The sequence below is a fragment of the Mobula birostris genome, chromosome 8 (genome assembly GCF_030028105.1).
Source record: "Mobula birostris isolate sMobBir1 chromosome 8, sMobBir1.hap1, whole genome shotgun sequence".
Classification (NCBI taxonomy): Eukaryota; Metazoa; Chordata; class Chondrichthyes; order Myliobatiformes; family Myliobatidae; genus Mobula; species Mobula birostris.
Window position 1 is genome coordinate 56965315 of NC_092377.1, and position 13353 is coordinate 56978667.

Genomic DNA, 13353 nt, shown 5'->3' on the forward strand with positions numbered 1-13353 from the left:
TTTTATGCCATGGACCAATACCATTAAGCATGGGCCCCAGGTTGGGAACCCCTGGCATAGACCATGGCGGTCCAGTGCTGATCTCTAATTAGTCTCAAACAATTACAACCAATCTAGGCAATTCTTAAATGGTGTGAAATGTCACAATAATAGAGGCATGATCAATATGACTATCTATAGGAATTGGAGTGAAATAGAATTGTCTTTGCTTACCTTCATTTTTTATCTAATTTTCAACTCAAAAGACCAATGATGCAAAACAGCAAACAGGTTGAAGTGTTTTCTTAAAGCTACTTTGCTGCAATGGTAATGGGAGAAGCTGAATGCAATGTCATTGCAATAGCTATTTAACAAAACAGGTGGTGGAAATGGTAAATGCATCTTCACAAAGTCCTTCATTGTGGTTCTTCTGTTAGGCCAAATTGGATTTTGATAACAATCAAATGGCTTATTGAAAGAAGTGTACCCTTTTACTTCCCAGGTTACAAGCCATGTGACCCACAGGTCATTCGTGATCGTGTAACTCACCTGGAGTTCTGTTATCAAGAGCTTTGTCAGCTAGCTGCTGAACGAAGAGCTCGTTTGGAAGAGTCCAGACGCCTCTGGAAGTTCTTCTGGGAGATGGCAGAGGAAGAAGGCTGGATCCGCGAAAAGGAACAGATACTTTCAGCAGCTGACTATGGCAAGGATCTAACCAGTGTGATCCGTCTTCTTAGTAAGCACAAGGCGTTTGAAGATGAAATGAGTGGTCGCCGTGGTCCTCTTCAACAGACAATAAAAGAAGGTGAAGCAATGATAGCTGAGGAACACTTTGGATCAGAGAAGATTAAGGAAAGAATTAAGGACATTCAGGATCAGTGGGCCCACCTTGAGCAGCTGTCTGCAATTCAGAAAAAGCGATTGGAGGAAGCAGCAAACGTTCACCAGTTTAAAGCTGATGGTGATGATATTGATGTGTGGATGTTAGATGTTCTGCGAATCGTCTCCAGTAATGACGTTGGCCATGATGAATACTCCACTCAAGCCCTAGTAAAGAAACACAAAGATGTTGGTGAGGAGGTTGCTAGCTACAGACAGATAATTGATTCACTACATGAACAGGGACGAAGTTTGCCTGATGAGTACTATAAGTCACCAGAAGTGGAAGGTAGATTGGCTGATATTGAGGATCGCTACAAGGAGTTAGCTGAACTTGCAAAACTTCGGAAGCAAGCTCTTCAGGATGCACTATCACAGTATAAGATGTTCAGTGAAGCAGATGCTTGTGAACTGTGGATTGATGAGAAGGAGCAATGGCTGAACAACATGGAGATCCCAGAAAAACTTGAAGACCTAGAAGTTATCCAACACAGGTAAAGAAGCATATGTTTGTATTTAAAAAATAATTAAATGGCAATATTAATTGCAGTATATGAGATATGATTGAAAATTAAAGCAGAAATGGATCAGAGATTAAATATTCTAGGTCAGAAACCTGGCTGCGTGGATTTGGAATTCGTTTGCCCATAGAAGGCAGAGGGTAATAGCAGATTGGGCATATTCTGCCTGGACGTTGCTGACTAGTTGTGTTCCACAGGGATCTGTTCTGAGAACCCTGCCCTTTGATTTTAATGAAAGGCTTGGATGAGGAAGTGAAAGGCTGGATTCATAAGTTTGCAGATGACACAAAGGTTGGTGGTGTTGTGGACTGTGTAGAAGGTTGCTGTAGGCTATGAAAGAACATTGATAGGATGCAGAGCTGGGCTGAGAAGTGGTAGATAAATCGGAAAAGAGTAGAAGACTTTGGAAGGTCAAACTTGAAGGCAGAGTACAAGTTAATGGCAAGAGTCTTAGCTGTGTCGAGGAACAGAGGGATCTTGGGATAGATTCCTCAAAAGTCGCCGTGCAGATTGATGGGGTGGTCAAGAAAGTATATTTTGTGCTGGCCTTCATTAGTTGGGGCATTGAGTTCAAGAACTGAGGTAATATTGCAGCTCTGTAGAACTCTGATTTAGACCACACTTGGAGTATTGTGTTGAGTTCTGATCACCTCATTATGGGAAGGATGTAGAAGCTTTAGAAAGGGTGCAGAAGAGATTTACTAGGATGCTGCCTGGATTAGAGAACATGTTTTACAAGGAAAGATTGATCAACCTAGGGCTTTTCTCTTTGGAGCAAAGGAGGGTGAGAGGTGACTTGACAGAGGTGTATAAGGTTATGAGAGGCATAGATAATCAATAGCCCAGGGTGACAATGGCCAATACCATAGCACATGCGTTCAGGGTGATTGGAGGAACGTTTAAGGCAGATGTCAGAGGTTTTTTTAATGCAGAGAGTGGTGGGTGGCTGGAACACACTGTCAGTGGTGGTAGCGGCTGATATGATTGCAGGATTTAAAAGACTCTTAGATAGGTACTTGAATATAAGGAAAATAGAGGGTTTGTATAGATCAGCACAACATTTTGTGCCAAAGGAACCCAACTGTTCTGTTCTATGTTTAAATTGGTTACCAATTCACTTTAAAAACGCAAAAGCAATATTTTGCCTCAGATTTTGCCCATCAGCTGGCAACTGTGAAGAAAGAAGTAGTTTCCGAAATTGTTTCAAATCAATAACCTTCAAGCATACTGTCATAGTGCTAGAGATTTCTGTCACTAACTAATTGGACAACATAGGTTGTTTTCTTCCCTTGTTCAGACAAAGCAGTTCATGTTGGAATTAGAGCTCATTAGATAGATTATAAAACTAAGATAATTCAGTTGATCTAGCTATTTCCCCAGATTTGGTGGTATAGATGATTTAAAAAAAAATCGAATTAATATTAAAAGCCTTTTTTGATTCTATGTAGTCTAACCTTTATATTTTGTTCTAGGTTTGAAAGTCTAGAGCCAGAAATGAATAACCAGGCTTCTCGTATAGCAGTGGTGAACCAGATAGCTCGTCAGTTGATCCATATTGGTCATCCAAGTGAAAAGGAGATCAAAGCACAGCAAGATAAGCTAAATACCAGGTATGGAAGTCACATAGTGGTAAGAAATTAAAATTTAATATTGCAGCATTGCATTAGGCATGTATATTTGTAGATTGCTCTGCTTTATTTGTGCGCATGTTGATTTCTGTGACCACCTTCAACAGTATTGTGCCTTATAAAAAGCACTTGCCTTAGCTGACCACAGATCAGCAGAGAGGTTTGTAACACGCTATTCTGTCCATAAACGGAAAACATTCATGTGGCGTCAGCTGGACACGCAAGCAATTTCATGTGCAAACAAACTGTCTGCAATCAGACGTCGTTTATTGGTTCAGTCCTACAAAACATCAAAACCATTTGGTAATAAATGCACCTGTCATTCTAATTTTACTGCTATGTTGGCCTATTTAATTCTCACTGATATTTTATTTGGGACTTTTTTCATTTCATACACGTATCATTACCTGCAATGGGTTTTCTTTCAGCATCCATATATGTAACCTTTGGTATCATCAGTGATCTGTCCTCAACCCTTACATATGTTCCCTTCTGGCAACAAAATGGATCAGTTTCTACTTGCATATTAATGCCACACACCTGATTTATCTCTTCACCTCTTTATTGTCGCACAATTTTTTGATGTATTGAACCAAACAGCCAGAAATGAACTCCAACGAAACACTGGAAAGGCCAACACAGTCTACAGTGCCCGGCAAAAGCTCCATTCCCTAACAACTGATTCAGTCCGTTAATTGCCTGAAGCTGACCCTGAATGTGCAGTCTGAAGTTCAATACTGAGGCAGCTGTGGCACCAAATTCATGGTGACACCAAAAGACCATCTATTTCTATATCTGTGGTATTGTCTAACTCCTTGCTGGCCACAGTTCTCATGCTGTTGAAATACTCACTAATCTTCAGAGGGTTCTTGGGGTCTGAGTCCATAGGACACTCAAAGCCGCTGTGCAGGTTGACTCTGTGGTGCATATGGTGCATTGGTCTTCATCAACTGTGGGATTGGGTTTAAGAGTCGAGAGGTAATGTTGCAGCTATATAGGACCCTGATCAGACCCCACTTGGAGTACTGTGCTCAGGTCTGGTCACCTCACTACAGGAAGGATGTGGAAACCTTAGAAAGGGTGCAGAGGAGATTTACAAGAATGTTGCATGGATTGGGGAGCATGCTGTATGAGAATAGGTTGAGTGAACTCAGCCTTTTCTCCTTGGAGCGACGGAGGATGAGAGGTGACCTGATAGAGGTGTACAAGATGATGAGGCATTGATCATGTGGATAATCAGAGGCTTTGTCCCAGGGCTGAAATGGCTAACACAAGAGGCCACAGTTTTAAGTTACTTGGAAATAGGTACGGAGGAAATGTCAGGGGTAAGCTTTTATGCAGAGTGGTGAGTGTGTGGAATGTGCTGCCAGCGAGGGTGGTGGAGGCAGATACGATAGGGTCTTTTAAGAGACTCCTAGATAGGTACATGGAGCTTAGAAAAATAGAGGGCTATGGGTAACCCTAGGAAATTTCTAAAGTAAGTACATGTTTAGCACAGCATTGTGGGCGGAAGGACCTGTATTGTGCTGTAGGTTTTCTATGTTTCTAATTGCTTTGTTACCTGCTAGATCTAGATTTTGAATGAATGCATGGCTGGCCCAGCCCATTATATTCATGAAATTTTGTAGTCATCCAAAATTCTGACACTATAATTAAACCACATTTCATTAGCACTTTATCACGCTGGTTGCTGGAATATCCTGATTTATTTAAAGTAGTGATTTATTTTTAAGATTATCTATTTTGTTTGTCTTATTGCACATTTCCGTAATCTCTTCCTACGCAATAGCATTTTTAGCAATGGCAGGAGAGCTAAAAAATTTGCGAGGGGCATCCCAGAACTTGGTTGCTTGACATGCTAGTAGCAATGGACCCTTTAGGTGCAATGGTGAGCAGGAGATTATTCCAGTTCTTCTTTTTCATCAATGAGTTTATTAATTCTTCCTTTCCTAGCCATGCTTTCAGTGGTGAAGGCCACAAGCTCCAAAATTCTCTTCGTTAACATCTTTGTTCCTCAAGACATTTCCATAAAACCTAAATGACTTTTTGGTCAGCTCCCCTAATACCTATTTATGCAGATTGGTATCAATATTTTGTTTAGTAGTGCAGGCTATCTCAGTTAAAATGGGGATCTGTTCCTGATAATTGTTGGTAACCAGAAATTTTCATAAGTCGCAGTTGAACAAAAACAGTGTGTGGCAGAGGATCGCAGAAACAGCTGTGATAGGAGAGCGAGCAGGCATGGAAGAGCAACTGTCATCTGGCCTCACTGATTTGGTGAGTGCGTTAGTGCATCTTCTCAGTGGTTCCAGCTCTGCTTGGTTTGACCGAGTCCCTGATTTTTGCAGGTGATGGTGAGGTAGAGAGAAGCATGTATTATGACCTGTCCCTATCTGGGACCAGGTGCTGCAGCCCCATAGCTGCTGACAAGTGCATACTACCAGTCTCTCAAATGTTACTCATATGTGCAGGAGTTTGTAACCCAGGGACGCCCTCTATACTTGATACATTTTGGTAATGCTAATGGTTGATGATGAGAGTAACTGTTGTGATTCATCAGTGACTGTGCCTTTGATGAAAGAAAACCTATAATTTTTGAACCAAGATGCCATTTTGTATATCTGAAATTTTTATCCTTAAGTACAGTTGACTTTAGTGAAATACTTGTAGCATGATTAGAATGAGTGTTGGGTATAGATTGTGATACAAACCAATCTGTAGTTTGTTGGTTGGACGTGAGTGTAACATTAGCTTTATTATACAATGTTAAGAATCCTTTGCATTTGTCAATATCAGGGGTTTCCAACCCTTTTCATGCCATGGACCCAATACCATTAAGCAAGGCGTCTGTGGAACCCCTCGTCTGTATGCAGAAAGATTTGTGTTCACTGGTTACCTAACAACACACTGTAAACAGTTATATCACCTATTACATGGGTGGATCAAGTTTAGTACTATTAAGTTTCATTCTTCATTCAATATGTTTTCAGTTTATTACAGAATGATTGTTTTGATGTTTTAGAATTGGCATAGAAAGCTATGGTTAAGTCTAAATTAACGTTTACAAGCTTAAGTTTACAGACCTCATACTCATGATGTGAACCAGAGCGATGGTGGAATTCAAACATAATTCTGTTATTTACACTCACTTGGTTTCCACTATATCTCCATAGTAATCTGTCCTTTTGAACAGAACACTCAAAGCAGGATCCAAGCTTAAACCTACATGTCGGGCTCAGTTGCATGATAATGATGTGCTCTGTGGTTTCAGAATAGATGGGGTGGTTTTGGGAATACAGGCTGCCCACTACTTTTTCAGCCTTTAATGTTGACCAGTGCTTCCATTCTGCGTAAATTAATTCTAGGTGGAGTCAATTCCGTCAACTGGTGGACCAAAAGAAAGATGCACTCAATTCTGCACTCAGCATTCAGAACTATCACCTGGAATGCAATGAAACAAAATCCTGGATTAGAGAAAAGACCAAAGTCATTGAGTCCACACAAGATCTGGGTAATGATCTTGCTGGAGTCATGGCCCTCCAAAGGAAATTAACTGGAATGGAACGCGATTTAACAGCAATTGAAGCTAAACTAGATGACCTGCAGAAAGAAGCTGAAAGACTAGCTGCTGAACATCCTGATCAGGCACAAGCTATTATGAGCCGTCTTGCAGAAATCAGTGAAGTCTGGGAAGAGATGAAATGTACTCTAAAGAATAGAGAAGAATCACTTGGTGAGGCAAACAAGCTTCAGCAATTCTTGCGTGATTTGGATGACTTTCAGTCCTGGCTGTCGAGAACCCAAACTGCTATTGCTTCTGAAGACATGCCTAACACTTTGGCAGAAGGAGAAAAGCTACTCACTCAGCACGAAAACATCAAGAATGAAATTAATAATTATGAGGAAGATTACCAGAAAATGCGAGACATGGGTGAAATGGTAACACAGGGACAAACAGATGCACAATATATGTTCTTACGCCAGCGTTTGCAGGCTTTGGATACTGGATGGAATGAACTGCACAAGATGTGGGAGAACAGACAAAATCACTTGTCCCAATCACATTCATACCAATTGTTTTTAAGAGACACAAAGCAAGCAGAAGGATTCCTCAACAACCAGGTAAGATAAGAATCTTGTATTTAATTGTGACTTCTTTCAATTCCCGTTTTCAAGTTCTGATAGAGAAGTATGCTTGTAGTTAGTTTTTCCTTGTTTTGAAAATAAATAATACACCATTTAATCTAAATCTGATGAAAACTACAGCCAACAAAAAGTTCCAATTATCCATAGTCTTTAATCTTCTGTTTTTCAGTCCAGATTAGTAGAAAATATTGAACTGAGCAGATAGCAAAATTGAAAAGCTTCTGGTGAGGGTTTTGTTTGAATTTCACATAAGGATTTTTCACAATCAATACGCAAATGAGTTGAAATTAAAACATGAAAGGTATGACTATATTGAAGAGATAGCTGTTGGAATTTGGAGAATAATGATGTAATCCATACTGCACTAAAAAAAAATCTCATTGCAAAGAGAGAAGATTTCAACACTAGTAGTTAGTGAAAAATGTTTTGTTCCCAGATCACAATGAGCAATAAAGTGTCAACTAAAATGGTTTGATTTTGTTTTAAACAAAGGAATATGTGTTGGCACACACTGAAATGCCTACAACATTAGAAGCTGCAGAAGCTGCCATTAAGAAACAGGAAGACTTCATGACTACAATGGATGCTAATGAAGATAAGATCAATGGAGTGGTGGAAACAGGCAGGCGACTAGTCAGTGATGGGAATATTTATTCTGACAAAATTCAGGAAAAAGTTGACTCTATTGATGAAAGGTAAAAAACGTATCAGTAAGGTTTAGTTCTTTTAGAAAATGTTAAGTTAATATTTGCTATGCATTATGTAATTGCACTGAAAATTTACTTTCCAATTACCAGTTAAGTTTTCTTACTTTACATTTTTTACAATGAGGCTTTTTTTCTTTGGATAAGTTACTTTAAAGTGAATATCTATTAAATGCCATTTTGCAGTACCAAATTCTAGTTACTATTTAGCAAGATCTTCAAGATCATTTAAGATGACACTGTAGAAATATAATAGTATTCACCATTATAAAAAGAAAATACAGAGAAGAAAGTAGTATATTTTATTATATTATAAAATTTGTGGAAGGTATTTTCACAGTGCTGTTGGGAAGCAAGTTCCTGGGTTTAGGTCCAATGATGATGATGAAGGAATGTCAGTATGTTTCCAAGTCAGTTTGTGTTACTTGGAGGGGAGTTTGCAAATAGTGATAATCTCCTGCATCTGAAGTCTGGAACTCCAAAACATTAGAGCGATAAAATCCCTTTACACTACCTATAAAAAGTATTCAGCTCCCTTGTAAGTTTTATTGTTTTACAACATTAAATCACAGTGGATTTAATTTGGCTTTATTGACACTAATCAACAGAAAAAGACATGTCAAAGTGAAAACAGATCTCTACAAAGTGACCTAAATTATTTACAAATATAAAACACAAAATAATTGATTGCATAAGTATTCACCCCCTTTAATATGACATATCAATTCATCACTGGTGGAGTCAATTGATTTTAGAAGTCACATAATTAGTTAGGGTGTCTAAGCTCTCTATATATAAAACCTGTGTGCAGTCAAGGTGTTTCAAGTGATTGTAGTAAAAATATAACTGTATCTAGAAGGTCCAGTTGCTGGTGAGTCAGTATCCAGAAGGTCCAACTACTAGTGAGTCAATATCCTGGCAAAAAATACACCGTGAAGACAAACGAACACTCCAAGCAATTCCGCAAAAATGTTATTGAAAAGCACAATTCAGGAGATAGAAGAAAATTTCCAAGTCACTGAATATTCCTTGGAGTACAGAAAAATCAGTCATCAGACATCAAGAAATGGAAAGAATATGGCACAGCTGTAAATCTGCCTGGGACAGGCCATCCTCAAAAACTGAGTGACCATGCAAGAAGCGGAGCAGACTCGATGGGCCGAATGGCGTACATCTGCTGCTTTGTCTTGTGATCTTGTGAGGACTAGTGAAGGAGGCCACCAAGAGACCTTTAACAACTCTGGAGGAGAGACTCTGCTTACAACAACTGTTGCCCAGATGCTCCACCAGTTACAGCTTTATGGGAGAGTGGCAAAGAGAAAGCCACAATGGGGGACAAAAAAAGATACGCATGAAATCTTCGATAGAGTTTGCAAGAAGGCATGTGGGCGACGCAGCTATGCTTGGTGTAAGCTAAGCACCACTCATCATCAAAAACACACCATCCCTACTGTGAAGCATGGTGGTGGCTGCATCATGCTCTGGGGTTGCTTCACTGCAGCAAACCCTGGAATGCAATGGAGGTAGAGGGTAAAATGAATGCAGCAAAATACAGGGTAATTCTGGAGGAAAATCTGATGCAGTCTGCAAGAGAACTGTGACTTGGGAGAAGAATTGTTTACCTGCAGGACAATGACCCCCAAGCATAGAGCCAAAGCTACACAGTAATTTCTAAAAAAACAAAATTAATATCCTGGAGTGGCCAAAATCAATGTCCAGATCTCAATCCAATTGAGAATTTGTAGCTGGACTTAAAGGGCTGTTCACTCATGATCCCCATGCAATCTGACAGAGCTTGAGCAGTTTTGTAAAGAAGAATGGGGAAAACTTGCAGTGTCCGGATGTGCAAAGCTGACAGAGACCTATCCACACAGACTCATAGCTGTAATGCTGCCAAAGGTGCATCTACTAACTACTGACTTGAAGGGGGTGAGTAATTATGCAATCAATTATTTTGTGTTTAATAAGAGTAATTAATTTAGACCAATTTATAGAAGTTTGTTTTCACTTTCACACAAAAGAATTTTCTCTGTTGATCAGTGTCAAAAAAGCCAAATTAAATCCACTGTGGTTCAATGTTGTAAAACAATAAAACATGGAAACTTCCACGGGGATGGAAGTGAATACTTTTTATAGACCCTGTATATTATTACCCCTTGAGTGAAAGATAACCAACATGAGTAACTGCTGTGCTTTTAGTAGATCGTGCACGCTGCAGCCACTCATTTGGGGAATACATTTTTTGGAAGTTGTCTGCAGCACCAGTCAAGCAGGTTGCCTTGACAGGATGATGCTGAACATCTCAAGAATTGTTGGGCCAGCTTTCATCCTGGCAGGTGGAGAATTCTGTTCATCTCGTTCTTAATCATTCTCTTAATATCTCAATTTTTGATTGTTGATTCACTCCCTGACTAGTGTTCTGTTGGATGTTTATAATCAACCAATAATTGTAAAAGGGAAACCTGAGCTCTTTGAACCACGACAGATAGCTCAGGAAACCACTACCTTCCCTACTCATTATTGCTCACCGTCCCTGCCCACAGCACCATAATGTGAAGCTGGTCTGGTTACCAAACCTCAAATTACAAGGAGCGCTGTAGAATCAGTTGATGTGGTGTGTTACTGGCAGTGATGAGTTTTCTGGTTCAAGGAGCTTTATCATGTAAGCAGAGCTAGTTTTCTTCTTATGCCCCAGGTATGATCAAATATCTTACCATGAAAAAACTTTGAAAGGTTGTTAAACAATTTGTTGACAGTGACCAGAATTGCAAGTCAGTCTACGTATTCCCACAAAGGATAGCTGCGAAGCATGAAAACTGGAGGTCAGGATTCACTCATGGGGTAATAATACAAAGAGATTATTAAATAATGTTGTTGTTAAATGTTACCATTCCAGCTAGCTAGGAAAATCAATGAGTTCTGATAACAGCCCAGACTCCAGGTAATTTTATTTTTTTTTATTATTCCTGTCATTAATTGTACCTACAGACACAAGAAGAACCGTGAGGGTGCGAATGAACTTCTAATGCGTCTGAAGGACAATAGAGATCTACAGAAGTTTCTTCAAGACTGCCAGGAAGTAAGCTGGCTGCATAGTTTAACGAAGTTCAATGTTCCTTTGAATCTTAAATATATACCATTGTTGTAGATTTTGCATTTAAAAACACATTTTTTGGTTTTATAGCTGTCCCTTTGGATAAGTGAGAAAATGCTTACTGCCCAGGACATGTCTTATGATGAAGCCAGGAATTTGCATAGCAAATGGCAGAAGCATCAAGCATTTATGGCAGAGCTGGCATCAAATAAAGAATGGCTGGATAAAATTGATAAGGTATGCAAGAATCTCTGTATTTCCAGAATTCATTTCTTTTTGTAATACTTGGTAAGCTTGGATGTTATTTCTCTTAAGTTACAATTAAGCGCCAGAACAGCTGCCAGCCTAGTGAATCATGCATAAATAAATAATCCTGCAATAACTTTTATAGCAACAGTTTATAATGCAGCTTTTTCCGTTATGGCTTAAATGGCTCTAATGTTTGGTACTTGGTTTGTTGTTGAATGGCCATCATACATTCATAAATAATTCTGAATTTAAAAAAATATGAAGTTGCAAAAGCCAATATTATCTGAAGGAATGCTTATTGATTTAATTTTCATCCGTGTCCTCCTCCTGTGTGGTCCAGCTCAGATTTCTTACTTGCTATCCATTCAGGTTTGCTGAATTTTGGGATTCATAGTGGTCATCAACTTTTAAAATATCTTGACATACACTAGATGTGAAGGTCCTCCGTTAACTCATAGAGAAATATAACTGGATTTGCTGTGTGCAGATGAAGTTAATAGATAATACTCTGTAATGCAACCTTGTTGGATTTCCGCAATTACAAGGATTGGTTGCTGTGAAGATTGGTTGGATTGATGAATGTCTATTTTGTTTTATCATTTAGGATGGAATGCAGCTGATTGCAGAAAAGCCAGAGACTGAAGTGGTTGTGAAAGAGAAGCTCACAGCTTTGCACCATCTGTGGGAAGAATTAGAATCTACAACACAGGCCAAAGCTCAGCGTCTGTTTGATGCCAATAAAGCAGAGCTTTTTACACAGAGCTGCGCTGATTTAGACAAATGGCTGCACAACCTTGAAGGTCAACTCCAATCTGATGATTATGGCAAAGATCTTACCAGTGTTTCTATCCTACTCAAAAAGCAACAGGTATAGTACCTTTATGTTGTTACTTTCTGCAAAGCAGAATGAATCAGATTAGCTGAACTGTCAAATGTTAAATTGTTAAATCTATAATTTGTTTCCATGTAAATAGAACTTGTGTAAGGAACATTGATGAAACATAAATACTGATAATTCATAGATGAGTCTCCATTCAGTTGTTCCAATTATATTTGTACTCATGTACAAACGGTATCTCAACATGAAGTGAAAATTTCTGTAGTATTGTTTTTGCTTTGCAAATGTTCTGTTTTACTTTTGCTTTTGATTGAATGATGGTGCTAGTTTTTTTTCTTTTACAAGATATTTCTGCCTTAAATAATGGATTGTTTTGGTTAACAATTTATCATTAATTATTTATGTGTTGGTCACTTATTTTGGTACAGATATAACTTGATCAGCTGTTCAGTACATTTAAATCAGAATATATTTTCTTAAGCTGCAATTTACTTTGATTCTATCTGGAGTATACAAGTGTATGACCTGACATTATGAGTATGTTCATTTGATGGGAAATGGCAACTTACCCTATTTCATGCAAGTAACAGTGAAAAATAATTTGTTCACTAATGTTATGAAGAGCTGCAGTGAGAGCAGACAGATTGTTCATTCGATATTTCTTATAAACTAATTTTCTTCCCTTTCTTAATTAGATGTTGGAAAATCAAATGGAAGTGCGAAAGAAAGAAGTGGAGGAATTGAAGTGCCAGGCTGAGATTTTGAGCCAAGAAGGTAAAGATACTGATGAGGTGGACAGCAAGCGCACCATTGTTGAGCAAAGATTCTTCCAACTACTGGAACCACTGCATGAAAGGAAACATTACTTGTTGGCATCTAAGGAAATTCATCAATTCAATAGAGATCTGGAAGATGAGATTGTAAGTAATATCATCAATATAAACAATTTAAAATGAAGCATATATTCATATTTTGTTTCAGCTCGCCTAAAGCCATGATTTTTCTTAAATTACTTGAATATTCCTTCATAGTCATGATCTTTTTCAGCACTATTTCATTAAAATATAGTTGCCTAATGACCCGAACTTTGGGGTATTTCAAAAATGGAAAATGGTTTATTAATAAACTCAGTCATTCATTTATTTGAAAGGTTGTCCATTTGTTAGACAAGGAAAATCTTCTAGTACTAACTTTCAGTGTATATATGAAATGTCTTAATTTGTTCCTATTTTCACCTTTATACATTGCAAGGAACATTAAGTCATATAATTTGAATCGGGGATAATAGTTAATTTCTTGCTTAAGCTTTATGGTA

General features: G+C 38.5%; 1 protein-coding gene across 2 annotated transcripts in view; it reads left to right on the forward strand.

Annotated features, from left to right (window-relative positions):
* Positions 1 to 13353, forward strand: part of sptbn1 (spectrin, beta, non-erythrocytic 1) — a 299332-nt gene that overhangs the window by 247049 nt on the left and 38930 nt on the right. For both annotated transcript variants that reach the window (XM_072265205.1, XM_072265206.1), the window contains 8 exons: positions 482 to 1352; positions 2852 to 2989; positions 6373 to 7129; positions 7646 to 7848; positions 10846 to 10936; positions 11042 to 11188; positions 11805 to 12068; positions 12734 to 12958. In XM_072265205.1, the coding sequence (XP_072121306.1) occupies positions 482 to 1352; positions 2852 to 2989; positions 6373 to 7129; positions 7646 to 7848; positions 10846 to 10936; positions 11042 to 11188; positions 11805 to 12068; positions 12734 to 12958 (2696 nt within the window). The remainder of the gene's footprint in view (positions 1 to 481; positions 1353 to 2851; positions 2990 to 6372; positions 7130 to 7645; positions 7849 to 10845; positions 10937 to 11041; positions 11189 to 11804; positions 12069 to 12733; positions 12959 to 13353) is intronic.